Here is a 23,424-nt window from a genome sequence, read left to right as displayed (position 1 = left end):
TTAAAGGCCAGTCGGTGAAAAGAATGCCTGCAATTAACTGGTCCATGATGCTTAAGGTATGATGACCCCTGATCTTGGACCAACCTTTATTGTTCAGTTATAATTTATGTTTGACCTGCAAAAACATGTATTTTCCTAACTCAGGCATGAATCCACATGCTTTTCTTTCTTTTTTTTTTTTTTTCTGTTTGTATAGATTGTCCGTGAATAAAATGAAAAAAAAAACATATATATTACTGGTCAACAACTTTATTATACATATTAGAAGTGACAATATTTATAAATCACTTTGTAGCCAGACTTTGCTGAAGATAAGACAACAGTTTGTCAACATTGTTCATATAAATATCGTGTGTGTGCACCACTAGATGTCAGCAGATACCACAGTCGTGGGTCCTTCAGTGTAAAATAGTTTCTAGGATATGAAAAAAATTACAAAGATATTTTCACAATCCAACCACGTTCTCTCATTCCTTAATCTCTCCAGTGAAGCTTTTTTGGATTGAAAACTAAACTTTTACATTTTCTTTGAAACGTTCTTCTTCAGACACGCTCTTCTAAAGATGAACACCACTGAAAGAACCACGGCAGCGATTGTTGTGAAAAACGCCAGCAGCAGGTCCAGAGAGTTGTAGGACAGCCATGACAGTTTGTAGGACTCTGTTCTCAGGTGGGCTGCTCCTTTGTGTCTCATAACAAACTCTATCCAGAAGAGGGCGTTGTCGAGGGGTTTTATTGGCTGATCCCTGTGCAGCCTTGAGAGCTTACGCATGTTCTCTGAGTATGTAGGATTATGAAGGACTTCTTGTATGGCACTTAGGAAGAGGTCGTCTTTCTCAACCAATCCTAATTTGACAATCTTGGCCGCGCCTCTTTCAGTAAGACGCACCAAGTTGTCATATTGGTCGAAGAACAGAGGAATCCCCACAATGGGTACTCCATGATACATTGCCTCTTGCACTCCATTTGTTCCCCCGTGAGCCACAAATAGCTTCATTTTGGGATGTCCTAAGAGGTCATTCTGGGGCATCCAGTCCACCAGCAGCGTGTTGCTGCCAAGATTTGTCGGTTTGATGCCATTGTGCTTCCAGATTATTTTCTGGGGCAACCGTGCAAAAGCTGAAGCTATTTTCTCTGCAACTTCAACAGGAAGTTCACTTACAAAAGTGCCAAGGGACATCAGAATGACTCCATGTTCTCCAGAACTTTGGACGAAAGCCTCCAAATCTTCAGGCAGAGGCCCGGCAGGTTTGCACTGGAACCCTCCAATGTAGATAACGTTAGGCAAAGTTGGACGTGGGAACTCGAACACAAAGTCCACCCTCATCAGCCACAGGTCAGCTCCTTGTATCAGGTGTCTGTATTGGACCTTAGGATCGAATACCTTATTGCAAACGGCCTGATAGTGTGAATGTATCAAGAAGGCATCCTGTGCTTCCCACATGAGGTAGAATAAGAAGTTCTTGAATCTCTCAGTAAAAGTCATTTTGTCCGTCAGACCCGAGCCGAGCATGGGGATGTAGGACAGAGGGGAAGGTGCGATGGCCAAATGTCCTTCCCCGCTTGTGATCCATCGCACGTTGAAGGCAAGAGGCAACTCCAGAGCATGAGCAAGCATGATCCCGGCCCCCCACGCAGGATCTGTGAGCATAAGATCGTAGCTTCTGCCCTTCAGTTCGGTCATCAGGCTTCTGTCTGATAACATGGTGGCTGCCATGTTAGCCATCATGCGGTGAATGTCGTACATTATGCCAAACATTTCCAACTGGTAACTCACAAAAGCGGTGAAAGAGCTCCCTCTCCTATGGATGTGCATAAGGTTCCTGATGATGGGTTTGACAAAATCCTGATTGAAAGTTTCCTGGAGATGTACTGTTACCACGCCGTAGTCAGGAGAGTCGTCCTTGATATACCAGCTATGGTTGGTGCGTACCACATCGACAGCGTGCCCACGAGCATGCAGAGCTCCGATCATTAACTCCATGTTCACCCAGTGGCTCCCTTCCAATGGGAAAACTAAAATTCTCCCAGCGTCACACACTGCTGTGCACACAAGGAAGACCAGCAACAAAATAGAGGCTCCCCTAGAATCCCGTTGGATAGACATCTTTAAAAAGTTCTGCTCCCTCCTGCTCCCTACCTCCGTCTGCCTCCTGTGACACAGGCACTGAAGTTTGAAACTTCAGATGAGGTTACATAAGAGGATTAGGAGGAAAACCTAAAACTAGGATTTTATTCCGGAATGTGGAAAAACTTCTCAAATTTAAGCTCAGAAACCAAGTTCAACACACACATGTATATCTGATCGTGTTGTAGCTCTAGTTCTTCAACCAGTGCTCGAAAGATGACAGGACAAGTGGGTAGAGACGGGGGTCATGTATGCATTTGTTTACTGATTAACTTCAGAATGGATCCAAAGTCCTCCATCTCCAAATGCTTCTCTCTCATATCCCTGTCTATTCGGGCATCAATGCATCATCGAGTGCTGGATTCAACAAATCTGTCTGGTTTATATTTGAGAGACTTGCAGTCAACGGAGTCATCTGCAGTGTCGGGTGTCACACAGATTGATCACAAATTAAACCCAGGTGGAGCCAATACAACCACACTCTGTCTTTCAACAGCATGAAACTCATGCCTTCTGAAAGATATTCCTATTTTAAAGGAATCATATTTATTATTCCAGTTTCGGATCATTCTATAAACCAATGCCATTCCCACTCAGTGTTATTTACAAACTATATCTTGGACTGTGGTTCCTGCGGTTCCTGTGATGCATTTGTTATAGAAAGAAAAGAATGTATTACTTAACATGTGTTGTTTTGATTACTACTCTTGAAAAGGTGTTTAGCCTAAGTCACTTGCTTTTGGTCAAGTTCAATCCATAAATAGGCCTGTAAACCAGTGGTCCCAGGCCGTTTTTGTCAGTTTACATGATTTATTTTTGGAGTACACTTGAACAAATAAAGTGTCTTGACATGTCGTGAGTTTAAGGTTAATGTTGTATTTGAGAAAATCCGGGTTTTTGTGGCCCGGCAACAAAGGTTTCACTGGTACCATGGACCTTCCCCTATAGGGTTGATGGGGCTTCATGGTAATGCATCGGTTGTTTCATGATACAGTGTCTTCACTTTGAAAGACCACTAGATGTCACTCTCTGCTTTATAATCTTTGACTCTGATCTACTAATTCAATGAAACCTGGCATAATTTTCACTGAGGGTGATATCTAGTGGTCTTTAAACTGTATATTGATACACCATCAGCTGCTTCATGAAACCTCATCAACACATCACTAGTGCCATGGACCAGTTGGTGGGCACCAACTTTGTAAACTAGTGAAAATTAGAGAGAGACAAAATCTTTGTTGATTTAAGTTGTTTTTAGCTTAAAGGCCAGTCGGTGAAAATAATGCCGACATTTAACTGGTCCATGGTGCTAAAAGTTTGAGGACCCCTGATCTTGGACCAGCCTTTTCTTTTCAGATATAATATATATTTTTCTAACTCAGGCATTTATCCACATGCATTTTTTTTTACCTGTGATTGTGACTAGTTTCATTTTTTTTTTTTTACATTATCATGTCTTTACAAGGGTTGTCAGTAAATAAAACTGAACAAAATATTACTGATGAACAATTGTACTATACATATTAGGAGTAACAATATTTAGAAATGCCTTTGTAACCATAGACTTTGCTGAAGATAAGACAACAGTTTGTCAACATTGTAATTTTCAGGAGTAATTAAGTCTTTAAACAAACAAGATTTGTCCTATATTAGGGAAACTATCACACTGTAATGATTATTCATTTTCCACAACCTGTTCCCACAGAAACAATAACATAGCAATATTGTTGCCTCTATACAAAATGTCCTGACCCCGAATATATTACAAAAAACAATGAATTGGTACATTAATCAATGTTTAATGAACATTTACTGAACACCTTTGAAAAACCCCCCCCACATTACTACACCCTACTTCTTTTATTGTACTTACTTACTAATACACCATGTTGCATGTGAAATCACAATGTTAAAAAAATTAAGAGATCAATCCCAATTTTCTACTCTTTACTTTTTCTAAATAAATAAGCTAAAGCAAAGCCAAGAATCGTACCCTGAGTAGCAAAATATTACCATGTTGAAGGAGATACTTAACAATGCAGATGATTATTAAAAATAACAAAATATTAGCAATTCATTTAGCTATGTGTACATTGTATAGGATACGAGTTCAAAGTGGACAAAGGTTGAAGAAACTCAACTCATTTATTTGGAACCAAAACATTTTACTTTGTTTGTCAACAGTATTATCTCTTAAATTGTACTAAATAGCATTTTCAACTTAAACTGAGAGTAAAACATTGGCTTTGTTGGCTCTAGTTCTTATTAAGGAGTATCAATGAACAGTTAAATGTCTTTTTTTTAAACAGTATCTATATTCTGCTTGTAGACCTGTCCGCAGATACCACAGTCGTGGGTCCTTCTGTGTAAAATAGTTTCTAGGATATGAAAAAAGTACAAAGATATTTTCACAATCCAACCACGTTCTCTCATTCCTTAATCTCTCCAGTGAAGCTTATTTGGATTAAAAACTAAACTTTTACATTGTTACTTGTTAGTTTTCTTTGAAACGTTCTTCTTCAGACACACTCTTCTAAAGATGAACACCACTGAAAGAACCACGGCAGCTATTGTTGTGAAAAACGCCAGCAGCAGGTCCAGAGAGTTGTAGGACAGCCATGACAGTTTGTAGGACTCTGTTCTCAGGTGGGCTGCTCCTTTGTGTCTCATAACAAACTCTATCCAGAAGAGGGCGGTGTCGAGGGGTTTTATTGGCTGATCCCTGTGCAGCCGTGAGAGCTTACGCATGTTCTCTGTGTAGGTGGGATCGCCGAGGACTTCTTGTAGGGCAGTTAGGAAGATTTCGTCTTTCTCAACCCATCCTAATTCCACAATCTTGGCCGCTCCTCTTTCAGTCAGACGCACCAAGTTGTCATATTGGTCGAAGAACAGAGGAATCCCCACAATGGGTACTCCATGATACATTGCCTCTTGCACTCCATTTGTTCCCCCGTGAGCCACAAATAGCTTCATTTTGGGATGTCCTAAGAGGTCATTCTGGGGCATCCAGTCCACCAGCAGCGTGTTGCTGCCAAGATTTGTCGGTTTGATGCCATTGTGCTTCCAGATTATCTTCTGGGGCAACCGTGCAAAAGCTGAAGCTATTTTCTCTGCAAGTTCATCAGGAAGTTCACTTACAAAAGTGCCAAGGGACATCAGAATGACTCCAAGTTCTCCAGAACTTTGGATGAAAGCCTCCAAATTTTCAGGCAGAGGCCCGGCAGGTTTGCACTGGAACCCTCCAATGTAGATAACGTTAGGCATAGTTGGACGCGGGAACTCGAACACAAAGTCCACCCTCATCAGCCACAGGTCAGCTCCTTGTATCAGGTGTCTGTATTGGACCTTAGGATCGAACACCTTATTGCAAACAGCTTGATAGTGCGGGTTAATCAAAAATATGTCCTGCGTTTGCCAGAGAAGGTAGAATAAGAAGTTCTTGAATCTCTCAGTGAAAGTCATTTTGTCCGTCAGACCTGAGCCAGTCATGGGGATGTAGGACAGAGGGGAAGGTGCGATGGCCATATGTCCTTCCCCGCTTGTGATCCAACGCACGTTGAAGGCAAGAGGCAACTCCAGAGCGTGAGCAAGCATGATCCCGGCACCCCACGATGGATCTGTGAGCATAAGATCGTAGCTTCTCCCCTTCAGTTCAGTCATCAACTTTGCGTCTGATATCATGGTGGCTGCCATGTTAGCCATCATGCGGTGAATGTTATTCATCGCGCTAAACATTTCAAAAACTAAACTCATAAAAGTAGTGAAAGAGCTCTCTCCCCTCTGGATGTCTATGGTCCTCCTCAGTACTGGATTGATAAAATCCTGATTGAAAATTTCCTGGAGATGTACTGTTACCACACCGTATTTAGGAGAGTCGTCCTTGATATACCAGCTATGGTTGGTGCGTACCACATCGACTGTGTGCCCACGAGCATGCAGAGCTCCGATCATTAACTCCATGTTCACCCAGTGGCTCCCTTCCAATGGGAAAACTAAAATTCTCCCAGCGTCACACAATGCTGCGCAGACGAGGAAGACCAGCAAGAAAATAGAGGCTCCATTAGAATCCCGTTGGATCGACATCTTCAAAAAGTCCTGCTCCCTCCTGCTCCCTACCTCCGTCTGCCTTCTGTGACACAGGCAGTGAAATTTGAATCTCAAATTTGAGCTCAGAAAACAACTTGAACACAGTACTTACTCTGTACGCAATGAACAAATAAGAAAATTAACTGGACGAAGTTATGTGTGTACGCATGTGTTTACTGATTATGTTCTATACACAGCCAAAGTCCTCCGTCCTCCAATGCTTCTGGCATCAACGTGTAATTGAGTGATTGATCTGACAAATCTATCTGGTTAATATGTGAGACTTGCAGCCAACCCCAGTCATCTATAACAAGAAGTGTCACACAGATTTCTTACAAATTAAATACAGGCAGAGACAAACACGTTGTTTTTTAACTGCATATAGGGGTCAGGAAGGCACTCTGGCCTGCTGACAATTATTTTATTTGTAAAAGATTCATATACACTATTTCCTTTTTTATATTTTTACTTTCTTTCCCAAGTTTAAGGCCTAATCAACCTGTCACTAGTGCCATGGACCCTTTGGCTGGGATCACCTTTGTAAACTAGTTAAAATTAGCGAAAGACAAACTCTATGTTGTTCCATGTTATTTTAACCTTAATGGTCAGTCGGTGAAAATAATGCCCTCATTTAACTGATCGATGATGCCAAAAGTTTGAGAATACCTGATCTTGGACCAACCTTTTCCCTGCAGATATAATATATGTTTGACCTGCAAAAACAAATATTTTCCTAACTCAGGCATGAATCCACATCCATTTTTTTTTTTTTTACCTGTGATTGTGACCAGTTTCCTTTTTTTTACATTATCATGTGTTTGTATAGATTGTCATTGAATAAAATGAAAAACATTTTTATTATACATATTAGAAGACCTGAGCCGATCATGGGGATATAGGACAGGGGGAAGGATTGAAAGTTTCCTGAAGATGTACCGTTAGCACGCCGTAGTCAGGAGAGTCGTCCTTGATATACCAGCTATGGTTGGTGCGTACCACATCGACAATGTGCCCACGATCATGCAGAGCCTCGACCCTCAACTCCATGTTCACCCAGTGGCTCCCTTCCAATGGGAAAACTAACATTCTCCCTGCGTCACACACTGCTGTGCACACAAGGCAGACCAGCAACAAAATAGAGGCTCTCTTAGAATCCTGTTCGATGGACATCTTCACAAAGTCCTGCTCCCTACCTCCGTCTGCCTTCTGTGACACAGGCACTGAAATTTGGAACTTCAGATGAGGCTACATAAGAAGATTAAGAGGAAAACCTAAAACCAGGATTTTCTTCAGGAATGTGGAAAAACGCCACAAATTTCAAAACACACATGTATATCTGATCGTGTGGTAGCTACGGTTTTTCAACCAGTGCTCGAATGATGAGAGGACAAGTGGGTAGAGACGGGGATCATGTATGCATGTGTTTACTGATTAACTTCAGAATGGATCCAAAGTCCTCCATCTCCCAATGCTTCTCTCTCATATCCCTGTCTATTCAGGCATCAATGCATTGAGTGCTGGATTAAATAAATCTGTCTGGTTTATATTTGAGAGACTTGCAGTCAACGGAGTCATCTACAGTGTCAGGTGTCACACAGATTGATCACAAATTAAACCCAGGTGGAGACGATACAATCACACTCTGTCTTCTAACAGCATGAAACTCTGCTGCCTAAAAGATATTCCTGTTTTAAAGGAATCATATGAATTATTCCAGTTTCAGATCATTCTATAAACCAATGCCATTCCCACTTGCTGTTATTTACAAACTATATCTTAGACTGTGATGTATTTGTTACAGAAAGAAAATAATCTATTACTAGTCTCGAAAAGGTGTTTAATTTTCCAAAAAGAAATTGCAGATTTAATCTAAATAACTTTAGCCTTAGTCACTTGCTTCTGGTGAAGTTTAATCCATAAAGAGGCCTGTAAACCAGTGGTCCCAGGCCTTTTTGTTAGTTTACAGGATTTATTTTTGGGGTACTAAAATGGTCGAAACAGGATTCTGTTCCGGTCGCTCCAACACGCCATCACTTCCTGTTTCTCTTACACTCCAATCACTAGATGGTCTATGGTGTTTGAGGAACCCTGATTTTGGAGAATTTTGTTTTTCACCATGTAAGGTATAGATTACCCGTCTCAGGCTTAAATCCACGTAAAAATATGTATTTTAATAGTGAACATATTCATTTTTCACAGCGCAGATGAATTAATCGTATGCACCCTGTAACAGACAAGACTTTTGTAGATCTTTTTGTAGATTCACAAAATTAAAAATCTAATCTTGACATATACAAAGTGGTAAATTGCAACTGACTACAGCTAGCACTGCTAGCTGATACAGCATTCTGTTTTAAATGTCCTTTCATTTATATTTAAAATAGAATCATTTGTAGTAAATTATAATTTCTTTATAAAAAGGTTTATTTTCAGATCATCCAAGTTCTGGTCGATTTAAATGTAAAATTGCCTCTAGGTAAAATTACCTGAAGTTGGAGCACCACATTTGAGTCTTAGTTTAAAGGAAACTATTACATTTACGTAATAGACTACACTAGTTTGAATCAATCTCATTAACTGAAGTAACTACTTGATCGTGAATAATGTTCTTTACTGAGTAACAGGCTCTTAAATTGATTATACAAAAATATGAAAAATTGTGAAGGCAACTGACGTACTTTTTATAGGATTAATCGAAAGAAACAAAGAGAAAAGGGAGAGTTAGGAACAATGTAATGTTATGATGATGTTGGCTTTGATATCATGGAAGGAAAAATATTAATTAATCAGGAAGTAACGGACTTGAAGGCTTTGATAATTGTCAACATCTGGGAAAGCTTTACGACTTAAACTAATCTTGCTACCTCTGATCAATTTGAAAAGTTCCTACTGTTGTGAATTTGGAAATCAGGCAGTCGGAGAATTTTAAAAGGTTAAAAACAAAATGCTTTATTTCAAGCGTAAGAGCAGATATATGCCGGCAGTCCAACGTGCACGGACCTAAGCGGAACAACCTCTCAGGTGAGCTGATGTTCCAAAAAGGATACCTAAGCAGAGTGCGCAGACTCGTTTTGTACGAGAATCTTGTGATTTACATTGGTCAAAGTCAAAGATGCAGGCGGGCGTTGTTTAGTGATACGCGGCCTGGTTGGAGCACTTGGATCCTTCCTTCGCCGTTGCTCCCCCTTACGGGTGGGTCCATTGGTGTCTCTCGGTGGCAGGCCCCAAGTCTCCTCCTTATGGTTGGGTCCATCGGTGTCTCTCGGTGGCAAGCCCCAAGTCTAATTGTTATGTTCCTGTTCTGACGGTTACCAGGGTGCCGTTATCAACTGACATGCCGATGGTTGTGAAACAGGGAGGTTCCTCTCGTTGACCTCGGATCCTTCGGTGCAGTGTCGGGGCTGAGTCGCAATTTTCGTGTGTTTGTTCACCTCAGTAGTTTTCCAGACAACAGAATGTTGCATAGCACTGCAGTTATATAAGCATAGCACGTATAGCACATTTGTATGAATTAATTAAAGAATATCCCCTTTTATGATTAAGACCCGCACATGTATTTTACTCATTACTACACATCAATCAATGCAAGAGTGACAATGTTACAGTTTCTTACATTGTTGAGAGGAGAGAGGAAGGGGTGATGATGATGAGGAGTAGTTGGAAGGAAGGCCCTGGACTCAGCGACATTGGGCGTGACTTCGCAGGGACCACGGTGAAGAAGGTTTAGCGGCGGAAAGCGCTGATGGTCTTCTTGGGTCCGGTCCTGGTCCTTTATTGTAGGCTGGCAAAGATCTTTCTTGGGAGAGTTGGTGTAACCAACCAGAGACGTATCTTTACTCGGCTCAAGGGTTCACAAGTCTTTTACGCACTGATATTTCTGGAATAGCAGTTTGGTTGCTTGGTGGAGCCAGAAAGATTCAGGCTTGCTTTGCTGGCTTCTGGAGATTGAGTTGCGTGCAGTTTGCTTTCGTCTTGAGAAGGTAAGACACTTGAATACTTGCCACTCCAAGTTGCAGGATGGGAGGGGCAGGAGTCAGGAACGGGGGTGAAGAGAGAAGGGGGTGAGAACCCAAGAGTCCAGTGTGAAGTGTCCAGAGGAATAAGGAAAGAGTGTAAAGAGAATGAGCCATTTCACGCGGCTCTTTTTAAAGCCATCCACCCGTGCTACTGATTGGTGGGTGAGATCTGATTCCTCACCCCCCCATTGGCTAGAGATGGTCAAACCCACTGTCCTTTGGTTTTCTCTCCTCCTTCAAATTGACTTTGAAACTTCTTTTATTTGACATTATTGAAAGATCTGAGGCTCACATAAAATTCTAATTTATCATAACTTTCCCTGCTCAGGATCAGAATGATATAAACATTAACTAAGTCGCTGATTATCTCTAAGTCTGCTCCAAGCTTTTCTTGAAACAGTGTAAATCAGTCTGAGTGAAATGTTGGTTGTGAATGTGTATTCAAACGTTTAAGCTCTTAGATGAGGCTAGTAATTTATACTTTATATTTTGATTATCTTTTTAGCATTAATTTAACTATGGCGTATACGTATAGTGTATAATAATTTCCAATCCAACATATGAAAACACAATATTGAGATGTATGTTCAAACAGCATATAAACATCAAAACACATTTATATTTGGATTTATATTTCATGTGACTTCCTTCTTTGGCGTCTCTTTACCTGAAAATATTTTATTGAACAAGAAAAAGACATGTAATACTCTGAAAAGTCATCTGGTGATTCTGCTCTTCTGGCCATGCTGGTCTGTGGCCATGGGTGGACATTGGCCAACTTGTGATAAAGTAAGTAGTAAGTAATTTTTATTTATATAGCGCTTTTCCAGACCAGGGTCACAAAGCGCTTAAACAATCAAAAACAATATTCAATAAAGTATACACTTTAAAGATCAAGATAAAACTGATAACACAACAGGAATCCCTTGACTTCTTAACTAATTCTTTAAAAACTTTCAATAAATTTGTTCATTCCAACCTTAATTAGAAATACAAAGAACACTGATTTGACTGTACCATTGATTTATTCAGAGCTTACAACATGAGTCTATATCTGGTTATATTGAGTCAGTCAAATACAGTTGGCAGTGGATGCAGAATGTCCTGATTCAGAGTAAAGAGAAGCTTCCTATTTATATTTATCTGTTCATGCAAAAAATGTGATGTATTGTGTGCTTTTATACAGATAACTTCATAATGATCATCAAGATAATCCAACAGTTTCATATAAAGCTGAACGGAAATATTTTCTCTCTTTAGGCTTTAAAAAAAAAACTGAGAAAAAATTAAAAAAACAACAACAAGATGTTCACACACAGCAACCACTCGGGTACTCAAAAATACTCTTTAACTTAATTTCATGTAATAAAATAGACTTAGTTCTATGTTTACTGTGAGACTCTTTTTGCTCAGCTCTGTCTTTACCATGAGGGAAGGATATATTGAGTCCTCATTTTTTCTTTCACTCACCAAGGTCTGGGAGTTGTTTTCATATACTCGGATGTCATTGACTATCATCCCTGTGTTTCATATCACCGTTTTGACTCTTGAACTGGTTCAAGGAAAATGTGTTAAATGAAAAAGGAAGAATTTGATTTATGTTCGCTGCACTTCTGGGTTACAGAACCCATAATGCAAAGTAGTAAACTGAGGCGGTAGAAAACCAGATGGAAGTCAGTAGATTTACTTAGTGAAATTCTACAAAAAATCCAGACTTCCACGCTTGACTATGTGGTCAATACAATCCCACCTCTGATACCAAATATCTGCACATATACCTTAAGGGTTGTTTGTATTTTAGTAGCAAGTAATAATAAAGGTGTCGTGAGGGCCATCTGCTGAAACATATGAGAGTCACAGCAGGAGGCGGCAGAGGAAGGCAGAAAGTCACTCAGAAAAGCCGGTGACCTTTCAGAGGATGCTCGCAGAATGGTCCGGGACAATGATACTGGCCCATTTGTGGATTACAGGAATGAAAAGGAGAGCAGAACCCAGGACCGCCACCAGCAGGAAAGCCCAAAGGAACATCCGATCCAAAACCTGGGCTACGAACTTCCAGTCCTGAACCACCTGTGACAAACAAAGAGACAGATAAGTCAGTTGTCTTTCTTTGGGGTATTTTCTCCTAAAACATTTAGATCAGATTAATTTTCTCTTTACGAGTGAACATTAAAATGTATTTTACTGCCTGCTCTAGACAATTGATCGCGGGACAGTTGTTGAAATCTTTGGGGAAAGTGATCCATTCATTCATTTTCTGCAACTCCCTATGAGGGTTGCGGGAGGGCTGGCGCCTATCCCAGCTTCTTAGGGCGAGAGGCCGGGGACACCCTGAACAGGTCGCCAGTGTGTTGCAGGGCCCACAAAGACATGCAACCATCCCACACACATTCATACCTACAGACAATTTCCGCAAGTTCAAAATCAACCTCTGTATGTTTTTGGACTATGAAAGGAAACCGGACTGCCCAGAGTAAACCCATGCAACATGGGAGAACATACACACTCCACACAGAAAGGTCATTAGTGGCCTTGCCGCTGACCTGCAACCTTCTTGCTTGAAGCGCTCATGCAAACACTGTACCACCCATGAAACTGATAATACTCTTAAAAAATACCCACCTCCCTGACCTGGTTCTCTTTCACCATGTGCATTGCGATGTAGCGAATAGAATCCAAAGCAGCTTCTAGATTATGTTTTGTCTTTAACAAAGGGGTGAACTCAGAATCCCCCATCATGCCCAGTCCCGGCGGTCTGCCGGTCCTGGTGGCTCCGGCTGGTCCGTAACGGTCCACGTGGCTACGCATACAAAGCAGCCTAGGCAACCGCTGCAGAAAGATCTTCCGCACCCACGGCGCCATGTCGTTGTGAGTTGAGGAAGAACGATGGTGGATGTTGATGGCAAAGACGGTGATGACGATGGAGAGCGTGACGAAGATCATTGTGAAGACGAGGTACTCCCCGATTAGAGGGATGGCCTTCGAGGAGGATGGGATGATCTCCTCTATGACCAGAAGGAAGACGGTGAGCGACACCAGCACAGACGTGCAGAGGGAGATCTTCTCGCCACCGTTGGAGGGAAGGTAGAAGACCAGGATGGTGAGGAACGAGAGGCCGATGCAGGGAATGATTAGGAAGAGCGTGTAGAAGAGTGGCAGTCTGCGAATGATGAAGAAGTAGGTGATGGTGGGGTAGTGGGAGCCGCTGTCCTTCCTCAAACTGCGACTTCCTGTCGCTTTGACTATTTCCCACTCTCCATTGTCAAAGTAGTCCCGCTTGTCCACGTGGAAGTCTTCAAGAATGATGTCCACCTAGAACATCGGAAAAAAAATCTTCAGCCTTTTATTGAGATTAAACCATTAAAAGACCACTTTGTAAAAGTGCGTATGTTTTCGTCTGTTCATAGAAAATTCTCAGTTATTTAGTCGAAATGATGCGATATCTGATGTTTTATCTGCCAGTAAAAACCTACAGTATATTTGAAGTCAAATATATATATAAAAAAATTAATATACTTTAATGAAAACACTTTTTCTGCATTCGCACAACTCGCTGTACAGACTAACGAGACCACTTTGAGAATACGTCGTGTGACACCTGTGGACAGAAGAACCCAATCAAATTTAAAGCAACCCCCTTCGCTAAAACAGGTATATGTTAAAAAGTCCCACGATTTGCTCTTCAGGACACCATTTTATTCTTGCTGTGTAACCTGAGAGCCGTCGTAGGTCCAGGAGCCGAACTTCATGGAGCAGTTTTGAAGGTCGAAGGGGAAGAAGGTGACGTCGATGGTGCAGGCAGATTTGTAACTAGCCGGCGGCGTCCACAATATCGTCCCGTCGTATTTCACCACGGCCTTCGTTATGGTCCCCTCGAAGCGTCCGTCGGCACTGTGAAGTATTTGTTGAAGTATCAGGAGGATTTTCACAAAAACATTTAAGTTGAGTGTATGAACCGAGAAAGAACCAGAATGTTCTTGAAAAAAATAAATAAAATATATATATATAATATAATATAACGGCAGAAAATTAGGAAAGAAGCGACAAGTCATAGCTGAAGATGGACGAGTTTAGCTGAAGAGAAGTTGGAAGATTATACTGTCACGATAAGAGAAGAAAGCACATTCACAAAAGAGGGACATAAAACGGGAATTAAATTAGTTATGTTGATAAGGAAATAAACAGGAGTTTACACAAGAAAAGTATAATAAAAAATACGACAGGAATAATCAAACATGTGAGTGGAAAAACACATAGAGAGCTGGTAGGAATCCCTTAAATAACAGAAAGATATGAGAGATTAAAGGAAAAAAGGATTATTCTAACATCTAATCTGAGTCTGAAAAAAGAGATAATTTTCGCATAAAACTTCAGGTTTGTAGTTAATCGACAAAAGAAGATTGTTTTTATAATTGGCTCTTATACCTCTGTGAACACTCAAGGAATCCTCTGATGCCGAATGATTAGTTTCTAATATGCGAAAATGACAAAAAAAAACCACCTACTTGTCGTATAAAACTACGTCCGGAAGCCAAATCCTGTCGGAGGGAACACGTATCGTTGTGATGCCCATATATTCCTTGGGGTCCCAGCGGAGCTTCATGTCGACCCACTCCTGCTCCAACAGATAGGTTAAGCTAGTTAGAAAATGACATTGTGGTTCCATATATTATTATATATAAAAGTTTATTCTCCTCAACCCTTCTGTTTCTTCTGGGTCAAGGTGAATGACAAGAGATGCTCTAGATGAGACCAAATATTTAAATTCCGAGTTTTAAAGTCAGACATACCTAAAATAAGAACTAAATAAAAATGAAACGATAACATCTATATCACTCAATACCAATGGAAAATAAAATAACCACTAAGTAATGATGTGCTGGTGAAGCTTCATGGAGCATTGTTGTGTATTTTTGTGAGTTCAGTAGGTGGCGCCCAAAATGAAAAGATTATAGAGCAGAGAGTGGCTTCTAGTTGGCTCTGAACTCTGCACTCTCTTTTTCACCTCACTTTATCTATGTCCATGAGTTATCGCAAAACAACCTCAATAGCTTAAAACCTCTTAAGGAACTTCTCATGTTGTCGATCGCCCTGTAAGTCAAACTTCATCATCGAAGGGGCCAAATATTTGAGCAAACAAAACCGCAGGCCAAATAAAATATGTATTTAACAAACGGTTTATTACCAGAAGTACAAGTTGTGATATTGTCTTTTCATTCTTGGAGGCTCAATCCAAAGTAAACATCTCTGTGTTTGTCCTCGTCAACATCAGTTTAACTCTCAGTAAGATAAATTCTTATTCGAATAAAAATTTAAAATTCAATAATTTCTGTTCGTCATCCTAGCTTAACCCTGGCATCTTTAAAGTTCAGCATGAACATGAATACAATGTTAAACCATCCATCGAGTGGGAGTGTTGTGTATGAAACTAATATTAATCTGATTACAATAGAACAGTCGTCTCCAACCTTTTCAAACTCAGGGCCCACTTTTAAGTCTCAAAAAACCTCCGACCCGTACGAAGGCATTATAATGTGTTCTCATTTCCTTGTCGAATATATAGTATATACAGTATATATATATATATATATATATATATATATATATATATATATATATATACTTAAAGGAAAAAAAATATAATGAAAAAAAAAATGAAATGAATGAAAATATTTAATATCCTTTTAAACTTAACACGTTTTAACATTTAATACATTATTATGGGTATTTTTATTTTTATATAATTACATCCACCCTCCCACAAAAAAATTATACCATTTTGGAAACGATTTTGTGGACAACCAGGGGGCCGCGGCCCACTTGCAATACCTTCCCACAGGCCCACAGGTTGGGAATCACTGCAATAGAAGCTTGTGTTCAGTTTATTAACAACCATGTTGCTTCTCTGGCACCTGTGATGAATCCACCCTCTAACCACGTCTGCCCTCTTTGCACCGAACAATCCATCATCACTAGCGGGTGCAGCTGACCTGGCTGGCAGGACTGTAGGGAGGGGGGGGGCTCTTTCATAACTGGACCGGACTGCCCAGAACCATGAATAACGTTGACAGGGATCAGGATGAGGGCGTGTGTTTGTCCATCACGTGGACGAAAACTGGTAAAAAGAGGATGAGTGAAGATGTAAAGAGCAGTTGTTCAGAAACCACACCTGCTTCATCCAGACTCTGGTCGTCATCAGCTGGTTCTTCTCGTCCTGGAAATATGAAAAAATGTAGCTTAGAACTCTGAAAGAGTGGACAGCAAAACAATCTAAATCTGTATTTGCACATATTAAAATGACAAGCAAGGTTTGTGACTCCTTCAAGAAACATCTTAAGACGTTTTTATTTGTTTAGGCTTTTCCTAGATTTTCTGGAACTCCTGTTGTGTTATCAGTTTTATCTTTACCTTTAAAGTATATACTTTATTGAATATTGTTTTGATTGTTTAAGCGCTTTGTGACCCTGGTCTGGAAAAGCGCTTTATAAATAAAACTTAATTACTTACTTACTTACTAGATGTGTTGGCAACTCTTCTCTTATGTGTCCGTAAAAGATTCATATTAATCCATCCAAAAACGTTTTTATTTTATACAATTTGGTTCCACAGAGTTGCATTCAGATCCCGACAGGGACACCTTAGAGCAGTGCTGCCACTTCATTTAGCCAACTGTGTACAAGGATGTAAAAAACCTCAAGCAATATATTAGGCTAGAAATACCCTACTACTCTTGATTTCCGAAGAGTCAGTAGAAGTTGCTAAATGATTAGATTTGTTTTGGTGACTTGGTCCTTGATTTGATTGATACTCTCATCTAATGTCACCAACTTTGAGTTGTGAACTAAAAAACAAGATCAAGATACAAGCAGCCAAGTTTACTCCACAGCCTTTTTTGACTCTCCCTTAGTAACAATGTGTGAAGGTAGTCATTCGTGAGATACTCAACCACTGCGCCTCCACATTGAGAGAAGCCTGTTGGCTTGGGGAACTTCTTAGTTTGTTTCTCTGGTAAGTCCAACTGGTCCAAAGACCCAGTACCGTTGTAGTAGGCCATAAAGTGACTTTGTGGCCAACCGGAAGGTCACTATGTTACTAGAAAGCCACGGTTATCGCCAGACTTCCCAGCAGTGCAGGGGGTGTCAAGCTCAAAAATCTGTAATTGTTATAACTCTTCAAGGGTCCTGGGTATGTTCCCAGTGGGACTTACCAGAAGTCCTAGAGGCGTACTAAGAAGATCAATGTGTTGAGAGGCTCGCCAATGACTTTTCAGTTACTCTTTGACAAATTAGTCGCTTACAGTCAATGGACATCGCCTTTTAAGTTAAGTTAAACTTGTGTAGCAGGTTCTTAAAACTTCTGCTTTGATGTACTTTGCTGGTGGAAACACAACATATACAAGGTAGAGTCAGGTCAAGTAAAGTAAGGTTAAGATGAGGACCATAAGGACCACAAGTCTTCTACTTCTGGGAGTGCGTCTGTATTCTCCCAGAAGAGCTGGAAGAGGTTTATCGAGGAAAGGAAAGACCGGGCCTGTTTGTTCCGGCTAGTATTCCTTGGATTGGATCTTGGTAGTGGTGTAAGATGGATGGCTTTACGCATGCTAGATTTATTTGTAGCCCTGAGGTGGAGTGTCAAGTGGTAACCAGTTTTGTTTTGACGAAGGGGGTTCATAGTAGACTAAGGACAACCAGATCTTGCAAAACAAGGACTGGATGTCAGAACTAACCTTTGAGATTCCTATATAAAATAAAACATTTTATTTTGTTAAGTTCATAAATGGTTGGACCTTAAAGTCACAAAAAAATAAATACACCGGTTTCAAGTTATTGAGACGTTGATTCTTATGTACCCATCTCTGATGCTGTCTTCAGTTCGGACTACACGATCAGACAGTTCTTACCACGTCGACTAGCTGGGAGATGGCCAGTCCGAACTTCACACATATGGTCTGGTTGAGGTACTCCACAGGTCGAACCCATTTCTCGTAGTTTTCAAAGAGGTATTTTAGCAACTTGTCTTCAGCTTTTGCATAGGAGGAGAGTTTCGGGACTCCTGGAAGAGATGGAAGGTATAGTAATTAGAGAAGAGAGTATTGCGTCTAAGGAATTGTAGTATAGTATACTAAGGTATAGAAGCACTAAGACCAGATGTTGTATTTGATTTTCAATTTCCTTTAGGAAGAAAAAATTACACATTATACAGCAACATTCAGCACTTGCTGGTTGAAGGGAAAGGTCACTGGCAACACTTGGGACTGGGGAAGAATCTAACCACTGAACAAGACAGATGTAGAGGGTTCATTCCCGTCATTCACTAGACTTAATCAGTCATTGCCTCCCTGATGTTTGAGCTACAAGTCCAGCATTCCTTCAGTGACTCCAGATCATTAACATGCTGGAGTGACCTTATTTTATTCCTTCCTCAAAACTGCCCGTCATGTCCTGGACTTTTTGTTGCTGTATAAGATACTTTTATCCGTCCTTGCTTCACCTTGACTCTTTCCATTTAGTGAGCCATGATCTGCTCCGTACTCTCATCGCCTGCACCCTTAACACTGGTCCTCCTATGTTCGACTCAATTCTTCATCCTTTTTTCTCGTGTTTCCATCATCAAGGTACCACGATGCAGCTCAACCTTGGTTCTAAGCCAGGTGAGTTGGGACTAAAAATGCCAACAGACTGCCAGACACAAGAGGCAATGGTGGTGTGTTGGTATGAATAGTTGTCCCGTCGTCCACGGATGACGTCCAGACCTTTTTTGTTTCTTTCAGCTATGTTATGAAGTAGGTGGCAGGGCCGGTGGAAGCACAACACTACGGAAGTGTAGTAGAGTAGTGTGTAGTAGAAAGGCACACACATTTGCAACAATGGGCCATTTGTTCTAGTGAGTGACTCCATATTTGTAGATTTATTTAACCTCGTCTTAAAATTGTTTCCTCCTCTTTAGGTAAAAACACGCTCACCCATTTCAGAATCAAAACCAGTACCAGAAACATCTTTACTGCCAGAGATGTCAGAACAAAACAGGATTTATTTTTTTTTTAAATTGACACAACATGTATTGTGATACATATATCGTATCGCCAGGTTCTTGCCAATACTCAGCCCTAATATTAACCCAACAGAAGCTACATAACATCTATATCTAACCATCTTTCTTAAGACTTCTTCACAGCCTCACATTGATGTATTTCCATTAGATTCCAGAGCTAGCTTCGCTAAAACACTCTCTTCGCCGGCAGGTCTGAGGAAGCGTGACTTCGCCCACAAACAAATCAATATCATCGATCCTTGATCGTTTGTCATTTATCTCCAGACGTGGCATTGAAGCCAATTACAGGGAGCAGAAGGGTAGCCTGGAGGATTAGAATTAATTCACGCCGCCACAAAGTCGACGTCGGGATCAATAGCGACCAGGCTAGGATTGCAACAATACCCATAATCCCCTCTGCTCCTCCGCACGCTCCCATCTCCTACAACAACATCTCCAGAAGTGAATCAGTTTCATCCTCAGTATGTTTCATTATCCTTCACATTTATAAATGAATATCTGTTGCTCGGGCCAGGGGAACCCCCCGGTGGAGGCTCCACTTACGCAGCGAGTGGCACAGGTGGCAGCAGCTCAGCAGAGGCAGCAGCATGAGCAGCAGCAGGGAAGTGGTCGCGCCTCCTGCTCGCAGCATCGTGTCCACGCCAGGCAGCCACGACCGTCAGAGGAGCTTCGGCGCGACGTTGTCCATCAAGGTCGTCAGGTATCACCTTCTCACCTTCTCGCCTCTCCCCCCCCCAGCGCCGTCCTCGCCAGCAAATACCAGCTCACATCCGTCCAGGAAAAGATCCAGACCATGAAGATGTTGCTTCACTCCTGCAGATGTGCACCTCCCTCCTTCTCCTCCTCCTCGACTCCCCCTCACCCCCATCCTCCTCCGATCGAGGGGAGGCGTTTCCTCGACGACGCTACACCCTCCTGTATTAAAAAAGACAACGGCGTTCAGCCGAGAACGGCCAGTGAATAATGAGCTTCAAATCTACTGCAAGGCTGAGGATGTGTCGGCTGCCATGGCAACGGCCAGTGAGCGTGTGAGCGAGAAATCAATGATCAACTGATTCTGTTCTTTGAACCATGGAAGGAAAACCTGATCTGGTTTTGACAAAAAAGTACATTATGATATTAAATTAAATATAAATATTGAAAGAAAAATTAACACTTGAATCTGTTTTACTGCTATTATAATAATTATTATTTTTATTATTATCATTGAGGGGATTATCATTGTTATTATTATTATTATTATTATTATTATTATTATTATTATTATTATTATTATTAATCACTTTCTTTCACGATACATGCATTTTATAATATTTAAAATCTCTTTATCCAGAAACAACACAACCTTTCGCTAAATTATTTTCATCTATTTTTTAAAATAAAGAAATGCTTTCTCTATATTTGTAATGAATACAAAATAAATACAGACTATTTAATAATTATTAGAATATTTTATTTTATTTTAGATTTTTTTTTAATAATAATAAAAGTTCTAACTTAAGATTTTTTTCCAACTCACCATATACATTTTAATTTAAAATAAATTATTAAAGATATACATTTTTTTTAATTAATAGTAATAATAATAATAATTGTTCTACGTCATTGGTGCTCCGCCCTCCAACGGCTTCGCTATGGGTTTACCCCGAGGCACCGCCTCGTCTCTGAGAAAGCTTAATGAACTCGCCACCCAGCAGGGGGCAGTACCTTCCTATAAAGGCGGGCAGCACCCGCCGCACTTTCTCCATTTTCAACTCAGCGAGAAAGCTCCTGGATACAGCATGGCGGACGTGAGCATGAACGTGGACGTAGATGTGTCTTTGTGTTTAACGTGTGATACCCCCCTGGGGAGGGGGGACACACACGCTCTCTGCTTCGTCTGTCTAGGCCCAGATCACGCGTTTGCGGATTGTGGGGCCTGCCGTATGCTTCCCGAGGAGGTCCGGAAGAGACGGGGAGCATATGAGGCCCGTCGGCGCACGCCGCGTCCTCCAGCCAGGTCGTGGGCCGACTACGACGAGGAGGACGACCGGCGGTGTTATGAGGCGGATCCGAGCACCCTGTTCGGTTCCGGGCCGGGGGACGTCGAAGCGGTCGGGGGAGCCGGGCCGGTTCCTCGCTACCCGCTTGACGTCCTGCCGCGCATATTCACCGCCGCGGCGAACCGCATGAAGGTTGAGCTCCCCCCCGTGCCTCCACTCGCGCCACCACCGTTTACATGCGGAGTGAAGGTCGGGCGGAACGAAGCGCGCAGGCCTGCTGTTCCGGGGGTTATTTGTCCTAAGCTGGACGAAATCTGGGGCTACGCGCGGCGAGGGTCTGCCTCTCCCATGGCTTCAGGGCCTCCCGTAGGATCCTACGGACCCTATTGCCGTGTGGACGGGGTGGACTGGCGGCGCGGTGTCCCGGAGCCCTCGGATACGGTACGTGCCGCCCTCGACCCGGGGGCTCGACTGTGGCCAGGCCGCCCTGTAGCTCTGCCTAGAGCTGAAGACAGGTTGACGGCAATGTTGTTCAACCGATCCTACAAGGGGGGGACGCAGGTGGTCTCCCTCGCGAACAACATGGCTCTCCTGTGCGGTGCGCTCGACAGGCTCACCGTGGACCGAGACGACCTTGGACCTTCGGAGTTGGAGGAAGTCAAGGACTCGGTGGCTGCGCTCCTCCGGATGTCGCAGGCGTACGCGATCCTGGGAGGGGGTCTACGCGACGCTGGACAGCTGGGCCACCGGCACCTGTGGCTAGACCTGGCCACAGCGCTGCCGGAGAGAGACCGGAGGCTCCTCTTGGACGGACCAATTACGGAGGACTCCCTGTTCGGTCCGGAGCTCCGGAACGTCGTGGCCTGGCAGGAGGCAGCGCAGCAGGAGTCGGCGCAGCTCCGCCATCACCTGCATGGGCGTGAGGACGAGGTGCGACGGGGGTCCGGCGCTCGGAGACGGAGAGCCCGTTCGTCGGCCCCATCAGCTGGTGCGGGGGGAAAGCGTCACCAGAGCCAGCCGCCCCAGCAGCACCAGCAGCAACGGCAACAGCCGCGGCGGGCGACGAGCGAGCGTCGCCGGGTTCCACAGCAGGAGCCGGGGAGCCAGCAGCGGAGCCAGCAGCCGCAGCGGAGCCAGCGGAGGAGGGACCCGCAGCGGCGAGGACGCAGGGGCGTCGAGGCTTCGTCTCGGGGGAGCCCTCCTCCCCCTTACTCTTTCAAAGGGCTTTATGTAAATAAAAACAAAAGAACGTATAACGTTTCTGTGGTTCGTTCTGAGAGAGATGTTGGTAGCGTGCATGTGTTTCCGCCTGTGAGTGTGACGTATTCACAGGCGTCATTAGAAACTTTCGCCGCTAATGCTAAGCTAACATGCTCCGCCGGTCATAGACGGCGTGATTTTCCTCTCATAACACAGTCCGAAGGAGGTTTTAAACCCCTTCGTCCGGGTCATACCGAGACTGCAATAACGGAGTCTGTCCACACGAATGAGGGGCAGACTCCAACCACATGTGTTTTGTTTACAGACGAGCAGAGGTCCGCGAGACCGGCTGAATCAGCTGTGTTTACTTCCGCGTCGACCAGCGCTCGTGCCCGACAGAGCGTGACAGCTGATGAGGTGAGTGGAACTTGTCCGGACATGTCTATGTTAACCGGAGGTTGTTCCTTCCCCCACAGCGCTGTCTACAAACACTGGCACCGTGGAGGACGTCACGTTTGGCGGCGGAGAAGCGCCATGGAACTGACGCAACCTGGTGTTTTTACGCGCAAGTTTTTTCGCCGTTCTGAGACCAGGCGAGGGCGAGGAACTTCCGTCCCGTCTGGTCGATCAACTGGAGAGGTGCATGGCGGTCGGATCTCACGGGTGACGAACAGGTCGGGACCGCCAGCGGGGCTGGAGAATGTACGGGACCGGGTGAGTGATGCGGTGCCGACGCGCGCGCGACCTAACTCACTTCAGCTCCGGGTTAATTCTCCAGCGCTTTCCTCCACATCGCGGGTTTTGTCAGCTCCGGTGACACTAAGAAGTGCTCAGGGAGTTGGGAAGACTTCCGGGGGGGGAAGGGAACACGCACGACGCGCATCTGAGGTGTCTCACGCGCACTTGCGCGCTTCTCCCACAGAGCCGGCTTTTATGTATGAGAGTGGGGGTTCTAGTGAAT

The 23,424-nt window shown here is 42.9% G+C and overlaps 1 protein-coding gene and 2 pseudogenes across 1 annotated transcript; all 3 read right to left on the bottom strand.

The window, feature by feature from the left end:
* Positions 1-233: 233 nt before the first annotated feature.
* LOC148076241 (UDP-glucuronosyltransferase 2C1 pseudogene) lies at positions 234-2,296 on the bottom strand (annotated as a pseudogene).
* Positions 2,297-4,615: 2,319 nt separating this feature from the next.
* Positions 4,616-6,103, bottom strand: LOC148076240 (UDP-glucuronosyltransferase 2B20 pseudogene; annotated as a pseudogene).
* Positions 6,104-11,280: 5,177 nt separating this feature from the next.
* chrna5 (cholinergic receptor, nicotinic, alpha 5) lies at positions 11,281-20,038 on the bottom strand. Its single transcript, XM_087793107.1, has 7 exons — positions 19,825-20,038; positions 18,131-18,282; positions 16,400-16,444; positions 14,736-14,845; positions 13,944-14,121; positions 12,853-13,542; positions 11,281-12,300 (listed from the first exon to the last, which is right to left on the bottom strand). The coding sequence occupies exons 1-7, from the start codon at positions 19,910-19,912 to the stop codon at positions 12,142-12,144; spliced, it is 1,422 nt and encodes a 473-aa protein (XP_087649233.1). The 5' UTR covers positions 19,913-20,038; the 3' UTR covers positions 11,281-12,141.
* Between the last annotated feature and the right edge of the window lie 3,386 nt (positions 20,039-23,424).

This window comes from Callionymus lyra, chromosome 6 (genome assembly GCF_982586985.1).
Source record: "Callionymus lyra chromosome 6, fCalLyr1.hap1.1, whole genome shotgun sequence".
NCBI lineage: Eukaryota > Metazoa > Chordata > Actinopteri > Syngnathiformes > Callionymidae > Callionymus > Callionymus lyra.
Note: the sequence above shows the minus strand (reverse complement) of the source record. Positions and strands in the feature narration are given on the sequence as shown.

Excerpts from the sequence above, each read along its gene's own strand:
- chrna5 (XM_087793107.1), bottom strand. The coding sequence starts at position 19,912 with ATGCTGCGAGCAGGAGGCGCGACCACTTCCCTGCTGCTGCTCATGCTG. Across the intron at positions 16,445-18,130 it reads TCTCCCAGCTAGTCGACGTG|GACGAGAAGAACCAGCTGAT; the intron begins GTAAGAACTGTC and ends TCATATTTCCAG. Across the intron at positions 14,122-14,735 it reads GACGTAGTTTTATACGACAA|TGCCGACGGACGCTTCGAGG; the intron begins GTAGGTGGTTTT and ends AATACTTCACAG.